Source organism: Acyrthosiphon pisum, chromosome X (genome assembly GCF_005508785.2).
Source record: "Acyrthosiphon pisum isolate AL4f chromosome X, pea_aphid_22Mar2018_4r6ur, whole genome shotgun sequence".
Taxonomy (NCBI): domain Eukaryota; kingdom Metazoa; phylum Arthropoda; class Insecta; order Hemiptera; family Aphididae; genus Acyrthosiphon; species Acyrthosiphon pisum.
The window spans coordinates 76,768,506-76,795,590 of record NC_042493.1 but is presented as its reverse complement, the minus strand read 5'-3'; the positions used below and the strand labels follow the sequence as shown (position 1 = coordinate 76,795,590).

Genomic DNA, 27,085 nt, shown 5'->3' with positions numbered 1-27,085 from the left:
TGGTAGGTTGGTATATTAAATGTATAAGTTTGAATTAATTTTGTTTTTTATAATATTTCAATATGAGTATATTACTATTGACTTTAATACTTACATGATATATCTATGAAATAAAAAAAAATCAGTATGCAACATAGGTATATTACTAATAATAAATCGATCACAATAAGGTATAGGGAAATATAATTTTAATATATTATTATTCTAAGCTACATAACTTGAATAACTGGAATTGTTTTATAGAAGATCGCGTGACTATGAAAAAAAAACTTTCATAGATAGGTAGTCATTCTCTATAAGTTTTTATTCAAAATACAATAGAACCATAATAATATATACCTTTTTTTAAATATATATGTATAACAATTAATAATTTGTTCTTAAATCAATATGTTCTATATTATAGAGAATAGGGAAACAGAAAAATTTTCAAGCTGCGTATCGATAAGTGTATAACGCGGATAAGAACACTGAAAATTAAAAGTTTATCATAATAAGGACGCAATGATAATAATTATATGATTATAGGTTTTGATATATTTCGTGAATTATTTTATTTTATCATGTTTATAAATTATATCGTATAAAAAAAAGTCGGAATCGTGCCGTAAACGGTAAACAGGTGTAAGTGCATAATAAATTAACTTATTAAAATATATGACATCATAATAGGTATATTATGAGTATATGAAATGAGTCACACGTTAGCAACAATTTTATAACATATACACAATATAAATACAATAATGGTTTAACTATGAACAAGTTTCTATTTATTAAAATTTATTATATTAAACAATATAGTGTTTTGTAAAATAGTAATTATTGTCTATTGATAATTGATAGCAATATAAAGCATATATAGACTTCCTTTCGATTACTTAGTTTACGTCAGAAATATAACAGAGCTAGTAAGCTAAAAATTTGTTTGGTGAATATGACACAAAATAGCAAAATAAAATGCGATTTAAAAATATATGTATATAAATATATTGTACTTATTTATTAAGATTTTCCAATGTGATATTAACTTTTAAATTATGAGCGGAGTAATAAATGCTTTGAATCTCAACTTTAAGGTTGGTAAATGGTAGAAAATGAGATCTATATGGTACGTTTGAGGGTCAAATGTAAAATACCGTAACAACTGTAATTTATTTTAATCATTAAGTTTTAGATAAAATGTTGTTTTTTTTTGTAATTAAAAATTAATGGTTTTAGAGACCTGAATTTTTCACTAAAAAAGATTTATTTTAAGCTATTTATACCATGAACCTAATCATGAAAGTCTACGTGGTACGATAGTATTCACTTTTAAGTCTATAGGTAATAGCAGGTATTTAGTAATATTAAATAAAATAATATTATATTAACAGACACCATTTGTTTTTGGTAAAAATTACTTCGACCTATTGAATATCAATTGTATTATACTAATAGAAAAATAAATTACTATAAATTATAATAGCAATATAAAGTGTATAATCAAATATGAGCTGACAGTCCGTTTCCGCTCAGAAGTTAGAATCGTTTTTCGTATGCAATGATTTATCATTGAATTTAATTTTAGCTCATCCATTACAGTGACCTACTCAATGACGAGGTACTCACGACATCTACTGCGTCTGATGCATTTTTTGACTTTCTTGTTACTGGGTCACTGATAAATATTAATATTTATTTTACAGTCAGCTTAAAATCAATAACTTTTAAATTATTTATAACATATTGCGTGGTGTATCATCTTGGGTAGGGTCATTAAAAAATATATCTACATAGTAATTTACCGTTACATATAGGTAGGTATATCTACTATAAGTTTGTTATTGTTTCAAATGAATATTTAAAAATATTTCCTATGAACTCTATTTTCCGTATGCATTATACCTAACCCCTCCCATTAAAAATACGTATAGGTATAGTCTAACAAATGTTTTATGCATTAGATTGTATCATTTCATTTTTAATAGTTCAGATTATTCTTAATATATCATAAACATTTAACTTAATTTAAAAAAAATTCAATAAAGTTTTTATTTAAATTCCATCATAATTATTATGACTTATTACTTATGAACCATATAAACTAAATTAAATTGTTGCAAATAATAATATTAATCCAGAAAATCCAGTTGGTATAACAATGAGCTTTTTTGTGTGACGACACTTTTTAAAGAAAAAAAATTCTTCAAACTTCAGTATTAAGAGTGATTATTTTGGTAGAAAATGTTGTCTGAGACCTAAGTAGGTTCTTTTGGAAGTCGTATGTAGAAAATTCCCACTACTTTTCTTAATATTCAGAAAACATTAATAACGGAAACCGTAATATCTACACAAGACGCAACAGTAGTTTTCGACACAATCGATTTATGAGTAGTTAAAAATATTGAAAATACATAGTAGTCATTTTTTATAAGTTATTAAAGTTAATTTTTTTTACGAAATTGGATATTCAATCGTAAAAATACTTTCTATACCCTTTCGCATAAAATATATAATATATTAATATAATACGATTGTTTCCGCTGACGGGTTGTCTCACCACTTGTCCGTGTCTATATTATGTTCGCAGTGTGCGCAGACGTGGATGCTCTCGAGTTGGTGCTCAGCCACGGCGGCACAACCAGTTCGGCAGACGTGCACGGTGGATACGCCGTCCATTACGCCGCTCAGATGTGCGGCAACGGAGCGTGTCGTTCAGCCGACGCTCGGAACACCGGTGTCCGCGTGTTGCAGCTGTTACTGTCGTTCGGCGCCGACGTCCACGTGGCCGACAAACACGGACGCCAACCGATTTTGTGGGCAGCCAGCGCGGGTATAAACGATTTACGACCATCGCCAAAGCATAATAATATATAAATGGCGTCGTCATTTTTTTTTTTTTTTTGGGGGGGGGAGGCATTTGTCCACGACTATAATAAGTTTTTGAAAGCTGGGTTGGAAAGCCACACTAAGCCAAACGTCAGGAAATTTGGGATTCGCTGGTCTGACCACGTCCCCTCAAAGTAAATACGTTTTAATAAAAATATATCGTGTAGGTATTATTTAATATTTTTCTCAATTTTATTGAAAAAATGATTCTGTATAATAATGTTTGGTATTGTTGTATTTGCAGTTGTAGACAGGGCTTGAAACCGGTTACCGGAATTTTAGGGAACCTACAATCGGTTACTGTTATTATAAACCTATCTGTATTCCCGGTTAACGGTTACCGGTTACCATGACAATTTTTCAGCTAACATAAAACGTTAAGCAGGATTCACAGCTGCGTTGTGTGTCGTGTCGTGTCGATCAAATCGTATTATGATTGGATATTACTTTTTTAGTATCATGTAATAACCAAGTTTCAACCGAGTATACCAAGAATTGACTACTGCTCAATTTAAAACCGTATTGGTTACCAGTCGTAACCATATAATAACCAAGCCTTCGTACGACACGACACACGGCGTAGCTGTGAATGCGCTTTTATAATAACGTAATATGTTTTAACCAGTTGAGAACTGATTACCGGTATTTATAAATACTGAGTACCTACTGTTACCGTTACCTATGAACTATAATATCAATCAGAATACGATAAAAGGCACACGACTCAACTCTCAACAGACGAAGTATAGACATGTTTTGGAAGCGGTTATCATTTATCGGTAACCTGTAATTTTGAACATAGTACCGGTAATTGGTTACCTCTAACAACAGGACTGGTATAAAACCGGTAACTGATATCCAAAATCGTTTCTGTAAATTGATTAACTTAGTAATGGTTTCAAGCCCTGGTTGTAGGAACAATTTTATTTTTTTCATAACGAATTGTAGACGAATTCAGAGTTGTATAATATATTAACGATAGTCGCTAATCGTTATATCTCTCCAGTTCAATGTACCGCAGGCATGGCCAGGTGCATACCCTACACAAAAACAAATTCTAGGGGGGACAGGGGTTATAACTAATATAAATATTACAAACTAAAGTATAGTTAAAAGTATTAATGAACATTTAATGTCGCGACTGCAATACATATTATACCATGTATCATTATATCGATCACCTATGGGTTATAGCTTATGGACTATGACCTATATAATATCGACAATCAATACCCTCATCATTGTAATATTATTTAAACTCGTAATCTATATATTATGTAATAACTTTATACCTCGGTATATATTATATAGGTATTTTTTTATTTATTAGAAATAATTAATAATTCCTTGAATGTTTGAATTGTTGTTGGAAGATTTTGGAAGATATACAACAATTGTGTATAAATGTATAATAATATGTGTAACATAGGTAGCGCACTAGCTATATAATATATATATTATATAATCTGACCATTCAATAAACTCGAGTAAATTGTATTAAAAAAAAATTTGAAATATCTGTTTATTGCTAAAATAACATGAAGTACCTTAACAAATTTTATTTTTTATACTTTGCCTATTTTATAACTGTTTGATCTTTTTTTATTATGTATTATATTCATAAAATCTTATGGTTTTAAATTGTTACATTAAATGGTTTTAATATAATTTGTTCAGGTAGTGCGGATGCTATCATAACTTTGGTGAACGGTGGAGCAAACGTCGAATCGCATGACAAAGATGGACTGACAGGTAACTGCTTACAAATCGAAACAGAAAGTCGGAGACTTTAAAATTGGGGTGTTAAATATTGTTGAAGTTACTTTGAATTTTAAAATATACGTATAATGATTATAACTATGTATGTGTATGCTACGTGCATATTATATAATCAATGGTATAGTACCTATCCTTGGGTAGTGGCGTCAACTCCATCATACAATTAATATTACCATGAACCCAACTGGCAAAAGTTAGTTATAATTATTGACTTAGGACCCAATATATAATGACTAAAATTATTGTTCGAAGCAATCGCTTCAGCTAATGTACAAGTTTAGGTTCAGCTACACTGCAGGTGGTAAACTAGCAGGTGGCATCTATAATGATTGATCTGATATGATCTATAAGGCTATACGTTTATAATATAATACCAATGTCTAATACGACGATCCATAATATTGAAAATATTTTTATACATAATCATCGATTTAGCGATCGTCGCCTGCTGCGATTAATCATGATAAATGCGTTTCGTAAAGAATAATCAAATGTCGTTGTTATCGAATAGCGTTGCACTGTGCGGCCAGTCGAGGACACGTGGAATGCGTAGACGGACTTTTGACGTTGTGTGGATGCGAAGTTGACGCAGTGGACAGCAACAGTTGCTCAGCTCTGTTCTACGCCGTGACATTAGGCCACGCGGACGCGACTGAGATGCTATTAGAACATGGAGCTAATCCCGATCGACAGGACGGCAAAGGAAGAACGTAAGACGATTACTGTATTGCAGCGAATTTTTTTTAAATAAACAACGATAAGACTATTCAATAGTATATATACTGTTCTGTATATAAGTGCTTATAAAGGTGTTACAAATCCCAATCGTTATGGTGTCTGTAATTCGTATATCTAACCGCGTTATTATGATATATTCAACATATAAAAAAAGATTTTTTTTTTTTATATACAAAATATAGTAGGATATTACTGTAGGAGGGTTGACACTGTACATTGTGTACAACGACGATTAACTGTTTTTAAGGGGTCCAATAATTGTAATGCGAACTCCTTCACATAGGGCCGTCCTAAACAACAATTCATGGTGGTGAGGGGGGTAGACCTATTAATTTGCAGACTATCAAAAAATAAATTTCAATTCACCGATACTTTGTTGCAATAGTATTTAGCTTTAATTAGAGACTTACTCTTATGTCAGATGTCATTATCACTTCTCATCCCGACGTAGACGTATAGCAATTATTATTATTGAAATTGTTTATACTTGTACGTTTAAGGCCAGCCCATTGCGGTGCTTTTAAAGGTCAATTGGAAACGGTCCGACTTTTAGCTGAACACGGTGCCAATTTATGGTTGCGAAACTCAAAGGGTGGTTATCCATTACACGACGCTGTGAGGTCGGGTCGCAAGGAGTTAGTCCTTTGGTTGATATCAATGCGTCCAGAGTCCGTAGATTATTATGATGACGACGGTAAACGACCATTGCATATCGCTGCTCTTAACAACAATTTGGAAATGAGTAAGGTAGACTAATTATTTATATTAACATATTTATATAATAGTAGGTAAATACTATGGGTTTTTATTTACGTACCTATTATAATTTATATTTCTTATAAATGATTGATTAATACGTATATTAAAAATTAAGGTAATTTTAATTGTAAGTCAAAAATAGTAATAAATAATAATACATTTTTATAATATATTGTATCACCATATACCTATACCTGTACCTATTACTTATACATCGGGAACAATATCCCGAAAACCACACAAGAGATTATTTTGTGCGGGAGATCTAAAAAAGAAAAATTCGTATTTGGTTGTTATTTGATCTGTATTTAAACATCAATATTATATAGTTGCTTGAATAAGAGTAAGCTGTAATATTTGGATTATTTTGTTATATTATATTAAAATAATGCAATAATCTTCAAGTACTCAATTTAGTTATTAACAAATAAATAAACAGTAATATTGCTGAACATTTTTAGTTTATAATGCTTTACACGGCGTTATGTATATGCAATATAGGTACATATATAAGTCAAAGAATAACATTTTTAATGCTCAACTATTGACTATTACACCAATATTGAATATTCGTACTATATTATATAATATTTCGTTTTAACATCCCACATATTTAATACAATTTTTTGAACTTTTGACAGTAAATTACCGTCAAAATCAAATACCTACTGTAAAATTCGCCACCTAAATTATTTTACCGGGAATTCATGAATCACGACTTATCAGTTATCAATTATACGAATCCATTTAATGAATTTAAGTTTAATAAAATTACAGAATAGGTTATATAGATAATAAATTTAATTTAAAAATAATAAAATGACAAAATTAAACTTTAGGGACTGACCTGTTTTGAGATATTTGATATTATAGTTTCTATATCAGGTTTCATATTTTTAACTGCGCTTTTAATTGTCTTTAACATTCAACCTTGGCAGATATTTGTTTTTTATAGTAACCATAGTGCAGAAAATCTGAATATTTAGTTAACTAAATGGTAAATTAACTAAAGATAATATTGCTTATTATGATATTTTCGGATAATTCAGATTTAATTGAAGTCTAACATTTATCACAGTTACATAGTTTCTTGAAATTTATTACCTAGATCTTATTCCGAGAAAACCTTAATTAGTTCATCGCTTATTTTTAAACTTAAATTTGGATTTACTTCTTTAGTACATATATCAAATACTACTCATTTTTCAACAAATCCAATAAAACAATAAACGTTAACACTTAATGATAATTTAGTGTAAAATTTTTGTTGACTTCTTATTAAATGTTTAGGACCTTTAGGTTGCATACCACTGATGTAATTTGTATCCGACAAGGCAAATATGTGCTCTATATTATGTGGTAAAAATTTGAAAAAAGGTTAAAATTTACAAAATATATCTGTACTAAGTCACTCACTAAAACCAAATTTTATATGACTGACGTACAAAGATGTTGTCCAAAATAAAAATCGTTGGTTAATTTTAGAAAACCGCTTGCATACAATGATAAATATACAATATGTAGATACCTAACACATCCTAATCTACAGTACCTACTTATAATGTATAAATGTATAAAATCCGATGTTTTATTTCTGATTACAAAATTAATATATTATTTTTGATTCTAAGTTTAACATAAGCAGTTTGTAGTTAGTTATCTATACCGGGTGATTGTTTTATCATTAAAAACTCATTATTTCAAAAAGTGTAGATTTTTTTGAAACTATGTAAAAAAATATTTAAAAAAAAATTTACAATTTTTATCAATCAAAGAATATATAATTATTTATTAAAAAATCTAATTTAATCTATAATAATTTATATAGATTATCTTAGATAACGGAGCATCAATTAACCCAGTAATGAAAATCAAAGGAGAACGAATGACACCACTTGATGTAGCTCTACGAAAAAACAATAGACATTTAGCGAAGTTTTTAAATCTTTTTGGTGGTAAACCAGCTAGCAAGTTAAATAAAACATTGTCAAAACAACAATCTACTGTACGTGTTAAGACTAAAAGGTTAGTTGTATAATATTCACTTAATAAGACATAATAGCTAAAAGAGTGTTACAGAAATAACTGGAAGATTAACTAAATTATAATATTATGTAATAACTTTTATCCAATAGTTTTTTGAACTTTATTTTAAATTTTTTATGGTTATTATAATTTATGTAGGTATTAAAACAAATTTTAAATATTGATAAGAACAGACGATATTTAGTTAGTAACATTTGTTACACTATGTATATTTATTTAATTGAAACCTCAATTCGGTTATTAAAGTTAATAGTGTTAAGTTGAGCAATTTTTTTTTACCTTGCAACTTTATTAATTATATATTAGGTACCTACTAACATTTATATGCTTTGAGGTTGGCGAACATGTCATAAACTGCGTATATTAATTATTATGTAGGTACATACAAATATTATATACTAAGTTTATATAAAAATATATAAAAATCAATTATTCTCAAGCTATAATAAAGTTTCTTCTATTCGTGTCCTACTGATTATTTATTTTTTAGAATTGAATCTCGAAGAAATTCATATTCATCTGATTCAATTAGCCGTAAATATCGTAATGGCGGTGGTCGGAAAAAACAACTCAACTCTCGCAAATCTGAGAGTCCGAAACCTAATAAAACATCAAAGGGTCGTGTAGTTCAAGTCAGTAAAATTGTCTATTACTATTAATAGTGTTGAAATCACTCCTTAGAAAATTAAACTTGTTAAAAAAAATTAAAAACTTTGTGACGTGAGAAAATTCTCGTGTTGTGGTACTGGTGCACAGTACAAAATATATAAGCACGCTTAAGCTTAGCAGTCGTGTTAATTAATTTAGTTATTATTAAATTATTGTTATTATTATTATTATTATTATTATTATTACTTACGTATATGCTTATAATAAGATCAGTGGCGTCGAAGTCCATGTTAATATCAGACCACATTTTATATACATATCATACATTTATCATGAGCATGAGTATATTGAAGTCATGATTTAATTATGAGTAAATGTATATTAGGGTACCTCTATGGCCCTATATTATTAAATGATAAAGATATTGAGGCCATGAAGTTTTAAAACTTCATTTTAATAATTTCCGCGCCACTGAATAAGATAGAGAAAATTAATATCAACCCGATGTCATGGAATGTGCATGTCGCCATGTGACGTGTTGTAAGTAGCACAGCAACAATATAATGATCTGCGAGTGTCCTAGTCTCAAATAGAGACAATCTGCATATTTGTTAAGCACGCGATGTACTTCCAAGTGTACCTTTAAATGTACATTGAAAATGCTTGTAAAAAATGTCTACTGCCTGTAATAATGACTGATTGATTGATTTCTAACGCTATATAATAAATCATTAATAAATACATATTATATTCTGAGCGGAGCGAATGTAATGGTTTATAATAATGTGTGTTTTTTTCTGTCTGCAACATTTTGGGCGGTAAAAATGCTCTGATTTTCTGATAGAAAATTGAAAATTCTAAGTAGTTTTAGAAAGTGTCAAAGAAAACAGTAAAAAAAATGAAAAAAATAGATTTTATTTTTTGCTGTAACGCCTGTAACTCAAAAGTTAATAACCGTACTCTTGAAATGTTAACAACTATTTTCTAGTTAGAAATTCATATAAGTTTTTCCTTTCATGGCTAACATCAGGAATTTTGATAGAAGATTCCCCACAAATTTTCCTACCTTAAACAAAAAAAAGTTTACCGGAAAGTAACATTAATTTTTTATGAACGTTTGAATTTAACATTATTTTTTACAATATTTGAATTTTATCGGTAAATTAACGAATTTTCATTTATACATTTTTGATATTTTATTGTAATTCAAAAAATAATAACCGTAGATACTTGAAATTTTTACCAAATGTTAAAACTACTATTTTGAAAACAAGATAATATTTTTAAAGAATTTTGTCTCTTTTTGAGTTATTTATAGCTATAAGAAATTTTTTAATTTGTAAATTATTTTTCGGTTAGAAATTGATAAATGTTTTTCATTTTTATAGCTAAGATTAAAAATGTTAATAGAAGATTTAACATAAGTAAAAAAAAAAAAAATTTACTTGAACGGAACATTAATTTTTTATGAGAGTACGAACTTATAAATTTTATGATACTTGATATTCAGCGTTAAATTATCGAATTTCTATTAATACATTTTTGATATCTTGTTGTATTTCCAAAACGGATAACCTAGACTATTGAAACGTTCACCAAATATTTATATTAACATTTTCCATACATGGTAAAATTTTCAAACTATTTTAACCCTACTGGTGTAGAACAAAAAAAACTACGGTGATGGGGGGGGGGGCAAACCCCTTTTGCCCTTCCCCTGGATCCACCACTGCATTACAACGACATGCTTGACAACTACTGTACAGTATAGTGGTACCCAATTGACAACTTCTTTTATTATTAATAATATTAAATTAATAATAATACTTACATACTAATAATAATAATATATAATAATAGTATTAATAATAATTAATAAACACTAAAACACCAATAGTAGGGTACTTTGAGTTTTTAATTCGATTTTTTATTCAAAAACCTTGATAAGGCGAAAACCTTAGTAAGTTGAAGATAAGTCGAAGACTATTCCATATCCCTTTAACTTCAACTTAAGCTGTTGACCGGGAAATGTCATAATTTCCCTAAAAAATTGGGAAAATCTTGAATTAAATTTGTACATTGTAATTTCCCGGTTTTCGATGTCAATGTCCAGATAATAAGAACATTAACATTGAAGCCATTCTTACAATTAAAAATCAAAAAATGCAAACATTTTATACTATACGCATCTGATTTATTATCTAGAACCAACATAATATATATATGTATTAATATATATTTAAGTAATAATATTGAATAATATATACTATAGGTACTGAGTAGGTATAGGTTTATAGGTACATACATATAATTACAATGGATTTATAATAATTTGGATAGATATTGGACTATTTATTTTACTAAAAGTGTGATTGTTTAATTGTCGGTTAGTTACGGGTTAGCAAAACCAGGCTCAAGGTTTAGTGAGGCATGGGAAAATTGGTTTCAGGCGAAGCTTCAGAATATATAATTATTTTTAAGACGAGTTCCAAAATGCCATATAAATGCGCGAGGCCCCTCTGTCCCTTGCCTAAGGCCGCCTCTGCTGTTTAGAATAATACCTACTTCGTACTCATGTGGTTGGGGTAATAATAGAAAATTGTTTTTTAGTTATCATGTACTCAGGGGCGGACTGGCTATTTTTGGCCCGGGGTGCAAAGTTAATTAGAGGCCCGTAATTTTTTTTCAAACTTACCTAAATTAGGAAAGGGCCCTTAGTTTTATAAATAAATATAAAAAAAAAATTAAGAATAACATGTTGTTTATTTGTAGAGATGTTGAAATATGGTATTTTATTTTTGTTTTGTATAATACCGTATACCGACTGTGGTAATCGGGGGCCCGGGGTGCTACTTGGTGTATAGCACCCTGGGCCAGTCCGCCCCTGTATGTACTTGGGTAGTAACTATATAAATATAAGGGTATTTACTGGTGAGTTGTGTCTTACTATACGATATTCCTATATTAAATAATCATTATTGTTATAACTTATAAATAAAAAACACGTAAACTATTTAAATACAAGTTTAATTATATAGTATAATTAGTATAGGTACTCATAAAAGTATGGAGATCCATGAAAATTAAAAAAACGTAATGCAGGAATTCAAACAATTTTACTTCGATAGAATACAAATACAAATAAACTAAAAAAAACGAAAGAGTTAAAAATGGTCAATATAGAAACACGAACAAATGGTATTAGTTATTAACAACTCGTATTTAAACAACTGCGTATTGTTTTATCATCTTTGACCACCAATCCTTGGAAATTTATGTTATTGACCGGTTAAAAACGGAAATGTTAGTACGAAATTCGTATTTTAACAAAATGTTTCTACATAAAAAGCTGATTTGGGTGTTTAAGCCATTTCCCAACTATGATCTAATATAGGTTTATAACTACATCGAGTACATTGCAGTGATGACTGATGATGGGGTCGGTTGAAAACAGCTAATACACATATTAGTCATTCCACAGCAATCGATTGATGCGCCTGTAAATCTTATATTTTCAATAAGCGCCATCTGCAGAGCATTGAGCAGTTATCAGTGTAAATGTGTGATTGATTTCCAAACTGCTCGAGTCCTTCTCACTCCTCCGTACCAATATATACGTTGTATACATAGTATGTTATATAATCCACACAGGTGCACATAAGGGCAAACGTGTTGACGAAAACGGTCGGCAAGTCGCGAGACGACAGAAAGTCGTGCGGCGGTGGAGGCGGCACGTTACCAAAAGCTCATCGGAAAAAGGCGACCGGCGTTGCCAACGAGCCAAAGGAATGTTTCAGTGAAAACGATATGTGTTACGGCGGCGACGGCGACGACTACGACTACGATTATGACGACGACGACCACTATGATGACGACGACGAGGACGACGAGGACGACGACGAAGATGACGTTGATGACGGTGACGATGACTGTGCAGACGGTGTCGGCGGCGGCGTCGAAGAACAGACAAACGGTTCGGCTGCGGCGGCGGCGGCCGATCATTGTGGTAGCAGCAGACGACTGCACAGGAACAGGCGTCGTGGTAACAGGACAGCGACTCGGGGCGGTAGCGGCGGCGGACGTCGGCGACGTGATAAGGCGACGTCCAAAGCGAATACTGCCGCCGACGACCAACAAGAATTACGCACGGACGGAATCGCAACTAAAGCGACTTCCGGTGAGGTCGTCGGCGGTGGTAGCGACAAACCCGTCGGAGCAAACTTAACTCCCGGTGAACTCGACCAGGACAGCGTGTGAGTTTTATCTCTTTAAAAATGTTTTTTTACTCCGACGCATTTTCCATATTATATATGCGCTATATGTATTGTCGTGTTTGTCCAGGAAGGTTAAACCACCCCCCTCCCGGGTTAGGTTAGAACCTTAGAGGTAAATTACATTTAAAAAATACAAATTATAAACACGAGTTTAAAATAAGGTGAATAAATATTATAATATATACAATAATTATAGGTACAATAATAGGTAAATAACACAAAACATTATCATTTTTAAATTTGAAACAAACATGCGATATTAATGTGAAGCAAATATGACGTATGGATGTATTTTTTCAATATGCAGCAGAATTATTTACGCTAATTTTTTAACAATACATAGAAAACACTATATTAAAAATAGCCATTATATTTTAGGGAAAAAACAAAGTAGGTATATCAAATATTGTTAGGACACATTCCAAAAAGTGTCCCAAAATACACCATTCACTGTATGAAGGTTGTAGTTGGTGTATTTTTTCATTTTTGAAAAAAAAACTGTAATTTTTGTTTTGAACAGAAAAAACAGTTTAAAACAAAAAAAAAAAGTTAAAAAAAAACCACAATATTCTCTTAGATTTTACACTGATTTAAACATATGTTCTATTCGTTTTAAACAATTAACAAAACGTTTAAATCAAATATTTTAAATTTATCTTTTAAATATGTTTAAAACAGTAAGTTGTTTAAAAAATTGTTTTCCAAACATAACAAGCCTGAGTTCAATGTACGTTTTCCCTGCTGTTCTACTGTTTAACACTTCAGGGAAACGGTACCTTAAAAGTGTCTTTTCTTTCACAGCATTCGATGTAACAAAAATTTGTTTTTGTGTGGGTCATATAATATAAAATTGCATATAGGTAAAATTTCGATATCTCCTTAGTACCTACCACATTTTTGTTGAAGACCTTTATAATAGGCTAAATTTTTAAGTTTAATTTGATATTACAGAAAAAACCTAGTTTGGTATTTTACCAAGCTTTAAAAAACACAGCTCTTAGTTTATATAGGTTATAGGTAGGATGTAAGAGGATTTTTAAATACAAATTATATAATCGACATTGTTATTAATAACTCAAGCTGATAATTAAAAGTGGTAACATCACATCCATTGTAATATAAAATAACCAAATTTGGTATGACAACATTATTATCAAAAATTAAGCATTGACCATAATAATATATCAGTTATATCTAGATTAAAATGCAGATTATTTAGGTCAACTTAACCTTTTATGATCATAAATAGTATTGGAATTTTATTGATACAATTTATATATGTCGACTTAAATCAAATAAACCATAAATCGTATTAAAATAAGAAAACTCTTAAATATCAAGTGTTATGACTTAAAGAGGAAACGTGTTTGACTTAATCTGATTTAAAAAAAAAATAGATTATCTATTCATCAGAAATAAATTACAACAAAATCTAAAAATTTCAAAATTTTACTCAACTCCTTTTGATCGCGCACGGAAGATATCAAATTATATATCACGTCAGAGTGTAACATAAATAACTGCCAAATGTACGTAATTAATTAACTATATTATGTAATAATTTTTATTTTTTTCCAATTAATATTAAAAGTAGGTATATAATATATAAATGTATAATTAATAATTATAAACGGTTATCATTTAATATTATAAGATGTAATGATATAATTAAAAAAAAAAGAATAATTAAAACTTAAAAGTTATTGCATAGGTAGTCAATAACATCCGTCGGTTATTTCTGTGTTCTTTCGTAACACCCTGTGTATTCCTGTATCAGGTTTACACCATAAGGTATAAATATTTCGTACATTAATTTAGTAGGGACCTTATGTGGTGTCAAACTTAGGGAGAAAATATTTGAATGTAGATGATAACAAGTATAATGAGTGATACACACAGTCGTGGCGTAAAAATTAAATTCTGTTTTTTCACCAAAAGTCCTAAGCTCCGAGTTCATCAATTTTACGGTATTGAACCATTATTGTCTTTTAAAACAAATATGCCGGATTGCACAAAACATTTAATGAATCAATAGTGAGCTAATGGTCCCTTAAACAAGATTTAGTGGCGCGTGATTGATCCATTAAATTTTTAATGAACCATTAAATTTAATAAATTGTTTATGTAACTCAGCAATAATGTGTCAACGTAGATTATGGTGTTTGGTGTACGTTACAATCAAAGAAATCTCAATATGATAATATGTTATATAATATCATTATACAGGAAGCCAAAAACTACCGTGGAAAATGTGGACGCTAACCCTGATGGTATACGAATAACGGACGGTCAAGCATCAGTGAAGGAAAAAGTTGAAGACAACGTCGATCACCCGGTAGTGTCGGTGACGGGGCCCGAAGAGACGTCGCACGATAGCCACGAAAAAAGAGACGGTGGTCCGACGGCGGCCTTTGTAGAAGAACAGGAATTTGGTGATTCGACGGTGGACGGTCCGTCGGTGACGAAAAGTGGTGCGCCGACATCGACGGCTAAGAAAGGTGGTGAGGCGACAGTGACTGCAAAAGGAAATGTGGCTGAACGGTCGACGAGTCGTGAGGGAGGCAAAACGCAGACGAAGGGCCAACCCGACAGCGGCAGGGCCATAGTCGAAGTATTGGATCGCGTGGACACGCCACAACTGTCGGCCACGATCGACGGCGACGGCGATGTCGGGGTGGGAGTCGTCGTCGGAAGTCGAAACTTCGTCGGCGAACCGACCGCGTTCAGTGTGTTGCCCGACGCAGGACGTGAAGACGATAGACCTTGCGAGTGTCCCGATTGTTGCAAGCGAAAACCGTCGCGGTCGACTTCGAGTAAGTCCTTCATATTTTTTAATTGAAATTATCCTATATTATTATAATTGTTGTTGTTGTTACATTAAAAAGACATTCGTTTTTTTTTCAAAATTTATCAGTAATTTTTACTATATTCGAAAAAAATAAAAACAAAAATATGAACAAACGGGAATAACAATAATGTATGATCTAATATTATAACAATTAATTATATAACATATTTATATATTATGAAATATTTATGGAAAAATAAATTCAACATAGGTACCATACTACTTATAGCAAAAAAAATGACTTATAGTCATATAAATAAATTATAAAATACCTTTAGAAATAATGGCTAACGCCCAGAATTGTTTTTCGTATGCGATGATTTATCATTGAATTCAAATATTTAATTCATCCATTACAGTGACCTACTCAATGACTATAGCTTATAGACTACAGTCTCAAAAACTACTATAGTATAACAAAGCGCCTCCCTCTGGTTTTTTTTACTTATATATAAATATTAAATTCGTATTCTTACACAATATTCATACAACGCAATCTTCGTTTGGGTACGTTTCTCCTGCAAAGTAGTAATCTCTTTGATATTTCTCAATTTATGTATAAATCTAATCACTAAATTAGTAATGATTACATTTTTTGTATACAATAAAATACAGGATAACTTATAAAAAATAAAAACAGTTGTCCTCGATTAGTTGTTTATGCATTACAATTTACAGTACACTGTATATTTTTTTTACATAATATAAGTTACAGTCGTTACAGACTTACATTGTAATGATTTAAATAATTACATAGGTACGTTATATTTTATATTATTAATTTTATTGTATTCTGTCGATCATGTTTCGTTTTAGAAAAAATGAAAAGCCGAATTCCTCGATTGAATAACTACTGTAGTCTAGCGCCTAATTCTGATCTAAACACCATGTCTGTAACGAAAGCAGTTCAATTGAGCAGTAGAAAGTAAGTTGAACTTAAAGAAAATAATAAAATAAATTTTAAATTTGAATAGGTAACATTAGATAATTTAAAGAAGTAAAATTTCGCGATAGAATCTGTTTTATGCACGGTGTATTTTCTCTTAGGTATAATTTGGAACGGTTAATTTTTTATCAACTGTCCGAATTAAAACGGTTACAAATCAGAGCGGGCAAGTCGGACGAACGAGTATTGGTTAAACGACTGGTTGAAGAGTATGGTAGTACAGGATTATTTACTGGATTGAAAAGATACGACGGACCCTTTTCGTTTAAGCGTTTCGAAAAATATTTATACGGTGAGTCTAATCTTTACGTAAAAACTAAAAATCAAATAAAACTATAATGATGTCTATGATGCATTAAAAAAAAAAAATTTCAACGAATAATAACTGTTGTTATTGTGTACCTATGTAGTATGTATTATAAATCACTCTGAAATGTTCCACTTTACCAGTAATATGATTGTATATTTTTAGTTGCACTACATATAACATAGTACCTAGTACATAATATTTTAAACACAACATGCTGCGTGGGTTGCGTGTCTATTGAGCTGTGTAAGCAAAATATTTGAGTGAGCGTAAACATTTTAAGCGTTTCATGCAAAAGTTGCCTTTCCGTTGTACCTAGTCCAATATTAATAATATTGACATCGGAACGATTTATATACGTATATAACTACAAAAGTGCCTATATCTATATAATTTTCGCTATTACATGTACAGTTATATCGTAATTACCTATTGTTAGAAAGTATATAGGTATCTGAGAAACGCACTGTGGTTAAATGTTTCATGTCATACACTCATACAGTCATACCTTATGTACTTTTAAAGCTACCTAGGTTATTGCAAAACGCAACAAACAAAACCCCTCGTGCAGGCTCAAGCCTATATACAGTGTTATAATTTAATGCTCGAACCTATTTAAAGTTTTTGATCTCACAGATATATAAGAGATGTAAAAAACGTGTTTAATACATTATTCTAATTTAATAGTTATTATTTACTATTAATACTTCTCTTTTGATAATGAACTATTTAAGTATACTATATATTCATACAATCATATTAGGTAGTTATATATTAAAACACCTCGTAGCCCGTAGGTTATAATATTGGGCTTACATACTTTTTAATAATACCTAATATATTTTAAAATAAATAATAAACAGTTCTTAAATGTAAGTAAATGTAGGTAGGTATATACTTTCATGGACTCATACGTTTTTATTTAAATGCGAAACGCAAATGCACCTACCAATATATTATAATATAGTTAAATAGTAAATTAATACCTTTGTGTCTTAAGTGAAAGATAACACTTAATAATGTTTATTGTATACTTTGTAGGATGAGACTCAATTTAAATAGATGTTTATTTATTTAGAATGTTTCTAAAAATATTGTATAAGTTGGTACATTGCAATCATACATATGATAAATGTACGCCTAAAACAAATTTTAACACTGATTTGTAGGTACAGACATTTTTTTAAAAGCAACGATGATTTTTAATCACACATTTTTGGAATGGGTTATTTCTATTAGTTATCGAGTTTTGATGGAACATTTAAATTGAGACCTAATTAGCAAGTCAGCGTTAAACCGCATAATTAGTTTTTATCGTACTTAATAACTATATATTAATTTTTGTAAATGATCTTAAGTAGACATATTTTGTTTTCATATTTTTGTTTACTTTTATCAGATGAACTCAACAATAGACTTATGGTTCATTGCAGGTACAATTTTAGTTACATACCTTTAATTAACTAATTTGTTATATTAAACAAAACAATCTAAAATATTGAGGTGGATTAGGTTAGGTTAGGTACAAAAAATATGAACAAAATATATATAGTAAATATGTTATATTATATATTAAATATATATGTAGTTAAATATGTTAGATAAATATGCCATAGATGTAATTAAAAAATCTCAAAACTATTGTTCTCGTTTGACTAATTTAAGTGTTACATCATAACTTTCAAAAATGTAATTTTTCACATATTTTATGGAAATATTATGATCAGAGACTAGAGAATAAATTATCCGTTAACCTATCCCTGTATATTATACACATATTATACATAGGACATAGTATACTATTATTCTGAATTATATAGTGTGTAACTACTGTAATAATACTTAATACAACTTTGCTTGTTTTATTCCTATATTATACATGCATTATTATTTCTAGATCAACTGCTGGTATTGCAAAAACAATCGTTGGCCGACGACAAAACCACGGTCCCCAGGGTGCAGTCAATCGACGAAGTGGAAAAACTGGCCGGAGCTTTGCGCCGCATCGACGCCGGCAAAACGGTGCTGGAGAACCCAAACGATTGTCTGTCGTGTGTCCGGACCACGAACAGGTGTTTTCACGCCACTCACGCGTACACCGGTGTGCCTTGTGCCGCATACAGTAAGTATACGACGCCCGCCACTTACGATGAGGGCGTTTTAAGTATAATAATAAATATTAATTTAATAACGTACAATCACGTGCGATATGATATGACGAGACTGCTGCACGGAAACACGCGGAAGGGCAATTTCGAAGGTCGGCTGTTTTATTGCGATTCCGCGTTAAAAGGGTGAACTGATGTTGTAATTATGTAGGTAGTTTTTCTGTCGACCATCCATTGGATACGTATTTTAATGGGTGAATTCTCACATAAATAATGATGGAGGGTGAAAAACAATAATAGATTAATATGTTGTATAATAGTCCCATACAACGACGTCAATTTGAAATTATTGGCACTGTATGCGACTGTATCTTTTTTTATGTTTTGGGCTCCGCATAATTTGAGCTTATATTATTTTGTGGTTTCAAAAACTTTATTGAGAGCAGTGTATTTTTCTGGAACAATAAAAAGAATATACCTACCTTACCTACCTACCAAATTTTTTCTGCATCTACTTCCAGGTGGAAAGTAACCTATCTAATAAATACAATTTATCGCAATGTAAATCCACCAATTATTTGGCTACTTTATCTATTAAGTTATAAATTTCGTATTCGTTAGGTTTCAATTAGCTAATATTGATATATCGCTATAATCAAAGCCAGTAAATTAACATTATAATAATATAGGTAGGTACCTATATACTTAATTTAAATATTTTGTTTATTTTATCTAGAAATTTCAATTTATGTATGGGTATATGTTTTTGTATTTTATTACTACAGGTTATAATATGTGTACGGGCCGGAGTATAATAATAATAATATACGAGTCCGGATACCAAACTCTTATTTTACGCCACTAACACCTAGGTCTAAAAAATATATTATGGAGGACTAGCTGGGTGTGTAGTGGTGTAATAGCTCGAACAGTAGTGGTCACTGGTCGGGATCGCCTAGCAATTACTGTCGGCTATGTAGTGATTGTTGTGGATAATGTGTATTTGTGTATTAATGTGTGTATGCGTGTGGGTGTGTGTACAGTAAAACAATAATAATAAAATGGTAACACGGTTTCTGGTAATAAGTTGCTGTTGCTGTATAATACACAATAATAATAATGACACCTAAATATATAAAAAATCACATCAACACAACTGTATAAAATTATGATAATAAATAAATAAGTATATAATAATTAGTGCACGGCTCTTATAGCCAGCAACATAAATATAATAAATGAGTAATGCACGCTCTTAGCCAAGCGGCATAAATATAATAAATAATAAACTAATAATGTACAACCCTTATGGCTGAACAGTATAAATTACAATGATATTATAGGTAGCTATTTAAGCTGTTAGCTCGTGTGAAGTTAAGTATAAAATATAAAAAGAATACGTGGCCCTTATGGCACACGATACTATAATAATAAGAATATATCTGCGGCCCTTATGACTCAACCGATTCAATATAAAATAAATAATAACAAAATAATAAAAACTCACAGTTTGTGGAGCGCAGTCTAGCTAGCTGGTCCTGTGCTAAAATGATATGAAATGATACACAATAATATAATAATAATAAGTGACGATTCACACACGTAAACTCTGGACTAATAATATAATAATAATGCCTTTATGGCTCACAATAATAAAAAGATAGTACAATTAATAACAATATAGGCTCGATCGTGATCACTGTCACGTTAAAAAATTATAGTGTTCACCCTTTACTTATAGAGTAAGAAAAAATATTTAATAGTTTGACACACGTCGGTGTTCTCGGTAAGACGTACAAAACAGGAAAAATTCACGGCGGCCGTGCTAAGTAATATTCGTGTAGACGGCGCGGCGGCGTGCGATAACATTTAATCTACATATATTATATAACTCACAAGACACATTCAACGATAATAATAACAATAATAAAACTATACAAAATAATGATATGTGAGTGTGTGTGCGTGACCAGCTGTTCTCCGTGACCAGTGATACTATTAATTAAAATATAAACATAATATTATATTGTTATGTTGCGGCGGCAACAATATGCATATTGCGTACCTATACCTAATATTTATTTGAAAAATAAAATTTTAAATCGATTGGTAAATTACTGGTATTTAACTTGTGCAATAAATAAACATGTCTTGTACTTGTACTTCTAGTATCATAAAGCATATATTAGTAGACGATTGATAATTCCATAACACCAGAAATCAAACTCATTTTTATATTCCATCTCACTCAACTTCCTATAGCCATGATCATCCGTTACATAGAATGCTTAGATTGGCAAATCTGGAATGACCTATTAATATTTGTCTGCACCTTAAATGCTTACAATAATGAGAATTTATAAGTTATACCTACTTCTCATTTAATTATTTTATGTTTACTGTTTATTACTGAACTTACGTTAGCTGCACCCAACTACCTTAGTATTTACATTAAATTTGCTTAAATTATTAGTTTATTGTTATATGCTTATAACTGTTATATTTATCATTGTTTCACTACCTATTTCGACTATTTCTGCATAAGTTTATTATATTATCTTAGCCATTATATTTTTGAATAGCTGTTCGGCTTTTATAATTTATGGCTAATATATACCTACCTATACCAGGCTTCATTAAATACATAGAAAAATATTTGTAAAATACCATTAATACAATTTACATGACTATCACATCCAAGTCTACAATCTATTATTAAGCCAAGATATCTTAATTCATTAACTTTTTCAAGTTTTACATATTTCTGGTCACATTTGGTATTTAAACTATTTTAGAAAATGGACAATCAAATTATGCAGGAGTGGATCTAGAATTCTTTTATGGGGGGGTGCTTCAATTTCTATTAGAATTTATCGTCATTCACCAAACAGGTTAAATTGGAACACTTCTACTTTACTTGTTAATGTCATGGTACCAAAATTTGATATTTAGTATTTAAAAACAATACAAATCAATCAAATTTAATTACTTAGACCAGTTTTCTAACTGCATCCTTCTATTTTTTTTTCTAGAAAAGATGTCCACAATTTTATCGATGTCAATACGTACCTATATTTTTTTGAATGTTTAATATGGCTAAACCGTTTAACCTTATTTCCGCTATTGTTGAAACTTGAAAGCAAATAACTTTTCTGTCTTCTTAAATTTGAGAACGATCGTTCAGAAGTGGCTGTAGTAACCGGAATCATGGAGAAAAATTGCAGTAGAGTTTTTATATTGGGAAAAAAACCACCACAGTGTGCTAATGCCTCAACAGCAGTTTGTAGGACACAGTGATGCAGAATTTTTGGGTCAAGTGTCCCATCTATAATTGGGGTAGGTGGTCTGGTGACTCACCAAAATATAAAATTCTTGTTGTGCCTAGAAGTGAGTTTAAATATATTATTTTAATAAAAATTTAGGGGTAGGTGGGTATAGATCAAATGGACATGTTGCTGTACCATTCATGAAAATAGTACGCGCCGCCACTGGTGAGTGGTGGGACATCAGTTTCAACATTGTTTCATTTATTTTTCCATACATTTATTTCAGCAATTATTTCCAATTCTGAATATAAAATATCTTGTGTATATAATTTGGTAGCGTCTAGTATAGGTACTATTTATTTCGTACAAATTATCGTATGCAGGAATTAGACCTTCTAAAGCAATAATTTTAACAAATCTGTCATTAAATTTAGTTTCGAGTTCACATATAGTGTGATCTAAAAATGGTATAAATATTGAAATTTTGAACCATTCTTTAAGATGACAGGTTAACCATGACATAATATTATGTACAAAAAATGATCAACACGGGCCAAGGGGGGTTTTAATAGATGGCCTAAGACTGTTCCCTGTGGAACTCCATTATTTATGCCTTTAGCCTTACTATAATAATCATTCACTTTAACTATTTGTGTTCTTTCACTTAAGAAAGGCTTTCACTTAATAGGTTATAATAGCTAAGTACACCACTAATACCTAAAAATTCTAATTTTTTTTAGCAATAACTCATGATTTACACAATCGAAGGCTTTTTGCACGTCTAAAAAAATAATCATTACTTTATAATTAACATAAATATATCTACGAACAATGTTATCTAGTTTAATAAACGCATTAGTTGTTGACGCATCTAAATCATCCGCCAGCGCTGTAGGTGTTTGATGAAAAGAAGAGTAAAAAATGTGTTATTTTTCAAAAGTGGGGGGGGATGATTATGCTGAGAGGACCAATGACCTATCCTTCTTAATATAATAAAGGAAGACATGACGTTATATACACGGCATTTATAAGGTGACAATAGTACACCGTTATTCGCATATTTTTCAGTACCAAAGTTCCGATTGGACCACCATCGGATGCCGAAACCGCCTGCTGACGACGGCCGCCGCCACCGCTTCCTGCCGGACATCCGGACGGGCCAGGACATATCCGGCGGGACCACCACCCGGTGTCTACGAAACGTGGACCCGTCCAGGCCAATCACGCTGCAGCTGGGCAACGGGCCCTGCGCTCAGGCCATCGACTTGCCCACCGACAAGTTGGACAAGAACAGGCGGTACTTCGTGACGTTCACGATCAAGGGGGCCGGTGATGGCTCGCACAACAGACACCGTCCACCGCCTCCACCGGCGTTCCGGGCGGACGGTCGCCGCGGCCACGCCGTCGACTGTAATCCGCCGCTCGCCCACACTCACGCTAAAAGCTTTTAGCGTTTTTCTGTTTTATTTTTTTTCAAACTGCCACCGCATTATAAGTGGACTTCGCATTGGATGCGAAGTGTATCGAATCTTTCGGTAGCCCGATTTATCACTAAGATATTAGATTTTAACGCAGCCAACATTTTGCGCAAGAACGTAGTCATATCCCGCATAGGTACTCTGTCTTACTCTTACTCATGTTATGGAGTTCTAGGCCACTTTGTACGGCTAAACATTAAAAGTGCAAAACGCGGACACTTTATATACGGTCGGGTAAAACTTTAGATTGTAGAATGTGGACACTATGTACTACTATAGGTATACAAATTATACACATAAAGTATAGGTATTTTAGGCAGTGTTTGGTAAGTTTCTTATAAAAATGAATTCGTTCCTTTGTTGTTCCTTTGGAAAATTAACGTGTTCCTTTTTTAGTTCTAAATAAAATAAAAATTATTATTTAATTATTAATGTATTTTTTTGCATAGGTACTTCTTTAATTTTTAATTATAATATATACCTACAAGTAGGTACATATTTTATAATTATATTTTGAGATTTTCCTCAAAATTATAAATTGTTGGCCGATGTATGTCTTATCGTCTAGCATATCGTTTATTGTTATAAATAATCATATTTTATATAGGTACTTATTTCTATATAAATTATAACTTATAAGTTATAACTTAAGAGAAATTATTTTAATATGGTGACTAATGACTAATGAGTAACAATTAACGTCGGTACTCGATAAAGATCACTAGGTAATTAGTAATTATTGGCAATATAAATTAAACACATTAAAAAATATATATTAATTTCAATTATTTACATATCTGTGTAAATTATTGGAACTAGAAAGGAACGAAAAATGTTGTTATTTTTCCTTGAAGAATAGAACTCGTTAATTTTCTTGCTCTTTTTTTTATAAAAATAAATTCATTCCAGGAATCCGTTCCTTCCAAACACTGATTATAGATATAGTATAAAAAGGTCTGATGTTATGACCAATTATATTAAAAATGTTGATAAGTTTAAATACTGTTTTGTACATCTAATTTAGTAGGTAGTTTAATCATAAATGTATAATTATAATTTTCAAATATATTATAGGAAGCACCAATTATTATGATGATAATATAAATTATAATTTAAACATTTATTATAGCACGAAGTTTGGTAGTCACCAGGTTAAAAAACTGATTATTTTGGTTTGTTTATATACTATTAATAACATATTTAAATTACTTTTAAATATAAAATAAATAAAATAATGTTTAATTGTCATCAAACATTATAACATTATATATATATTATGTGTAGGTACATATATTTACATAATATTATATGCTTAAGTACTTTATGTATATAATAGGTAGTATAAAATCTCTGCGTTCTGAAATGAAAATTTTTACCAGATCGTACAAAATGTCTGTGTTTTGCAATGTATATTTTTACCTTACCGTTATCATTAATATATTAATACAATAATACCATATTATGTCCGACGTAGCGTATTTGAGTTCAGCAGGTCCAATTTTTTGATGCTAGATTTAATGTTAGAGTGAATTGGCCTAGAAAACATTATCCGTGATCTCCCGTTGGTTTTTACAATATTTGTAATAAAATACGTGAGTTAAGAGAATTATTCCTTAAGGGCAGGTGAGGTAAGAGCCTCACGGTACTACCCAGACAGTAATTTTTTGTTTAATAATATTATTATAACATTATAATAACGAATAATATTAGTATAACATTATTATTATACTATTATAATATTATCATTACAAAATGCTGTCTGGGTAGTACCTAATCGGGTTATAAAAAATACAATCTTTCAATTTTAAAGTTGATTTCATGAAGATTACGAAGTTTAATAGCACCTAATCGAATGTTGTAATAATGTTGGTTTAGGGTTAGGATATCAAACACAGCAGTAATCACTATCCGAAAAGCTAATCAGTTATTTACTCGTATTTCTTTAAATCGACAATAATTCAACGGTCTAGTTAACCCGCCTAAATTGCTCAAAATAATTTCAAATTAGGCAAATAAATGTTGTTTTATATTTATAATACTATTTTATTTATGAATTATGCTTATTGTATGATACAAATGTGTGTTGGCTGATTATGCACTTACCATTTACACAATTCCACACGGGGAATGTGCGACATGATTTATGGGGAAAATGCGACTTGCCTTATTTTGTTAAATAGTTAAAAAGATTTTATAAACATTGTTTGTGACTAAAATATTTATGAGTTACAAATATTCATTTTTAAGTATGTAAATAGTTATACTTTTAAATTATACTTTGAATACGTGGTAACATTATATCAATCAAAACTTAAAAAAACTAATATGTAGGTATTATCTATAAATTAAAAAAACTTTAATGGTCCGTCATATCTTGATAAAATCAAAATAATTGAATTCTTTCGACGGAATTTGTTAGAAGATTTTCATTAGTTTATGTCACTTGTCTCGGCCAAGCTTGTATAAAACTGTGTTAAAAGTACCGGTTAACACTTACCCCGGTAGCGGGGAAAGTGTGAACATTCATTTTTTTTTAACTAAAATATTATCAAATCATTTTTTTTAATGCAAATTTGAATTCCTGATACGTTCATAATAGATGATAAAAAAAACCCATGTTCCACGTAAGAATACGGTCTTCTTCTTTTCGTGTCCGATTATAAAAATGCCAATAACAATTAAGAATACAGTAAGTTGGAATGTTCCATTAAACTGAGATTTTATAAAAACCACGTCGCTGTTACCCCGCCTGACCCTGACCTGTTTTAAAAAAAATAAATATTTTACCTGTTCCTAACCGACTTGCGATCAAATATAAATATTGTGAAAAATCAACGTGAGACCTTACTTTTAAGCTTCATAGTTCATAATAGGTCAAATTATTTAAATATTTAAACGAACAAGACGTAACAAAATTGGAACTATTGACCGTAAACTTTGGCATGGTATGCGCATTAGTAAGACGGAGACAACACTCGCGGGTACCTACGTCCTCCTAATGTATTTTATGCATAGTACCTAGCTGTGTATCGATTAAAATTTAAAACGTGGCTCGA

At 30.7% G+C, this 27,085-nt stretch overlaps 1 protein-coding gene across 1 annotated transcript in view; it reads left to right on the top strand.

Annotated features, from left to right (window-relative positions):
* LOC100568628 (inversin) overlaps positions 1-24,382 on the top strand; it is a 35,214-nt gene extending 10,832 nt beyond the window's left edge. The window contains exons 4-15 of the mRNA XM_003241580.4: positions 2,573-2,815; positions 4,549-4,623; positions 5,162-5,360; positions 5,889-6,135; positions 7,976-8,172; positions 8,684-8,825; positions 12,454-13,055; positions 15,303-15,889; positions 16,741-16,849; positions 16,972-17,162; positions 19,075-19,299; positions 23,620-24,382. Of these exons, the coding sequence (XP_003241628.2) occupies positions 2,573-2,815; positions 4,549-4,623; positions 5,162-5,360; positions 5,889-6,135; positions 7,976-8,172; positions 8,684-8,825; positions 12,454-13,055; positions 15,303-15,889; positions 16,741-16,849; positions 16,972-17,162; positions 19,075-19,299; positions 23,620-24,002 (3,200 nt within the window). The 3' untranslated portion in view covers positions 24,003-24,382. The remainder of the gene's footprint in view (positions 1-2,572; positions 2,816-4,548; positions 4,624-5,161; positions 5,361-5,888; positions 6,136-7,975; positions 8,173-8,683; positions 8,826-12,453; positions 13,056-15,302; positions 15,890-16,740; positions 16,850-16,971; positions 17,163-19,074; positions 19,300-23,619) is intronic.
* Positions 24,383-27,085: the final 2,703 nt, after the last annotated feature.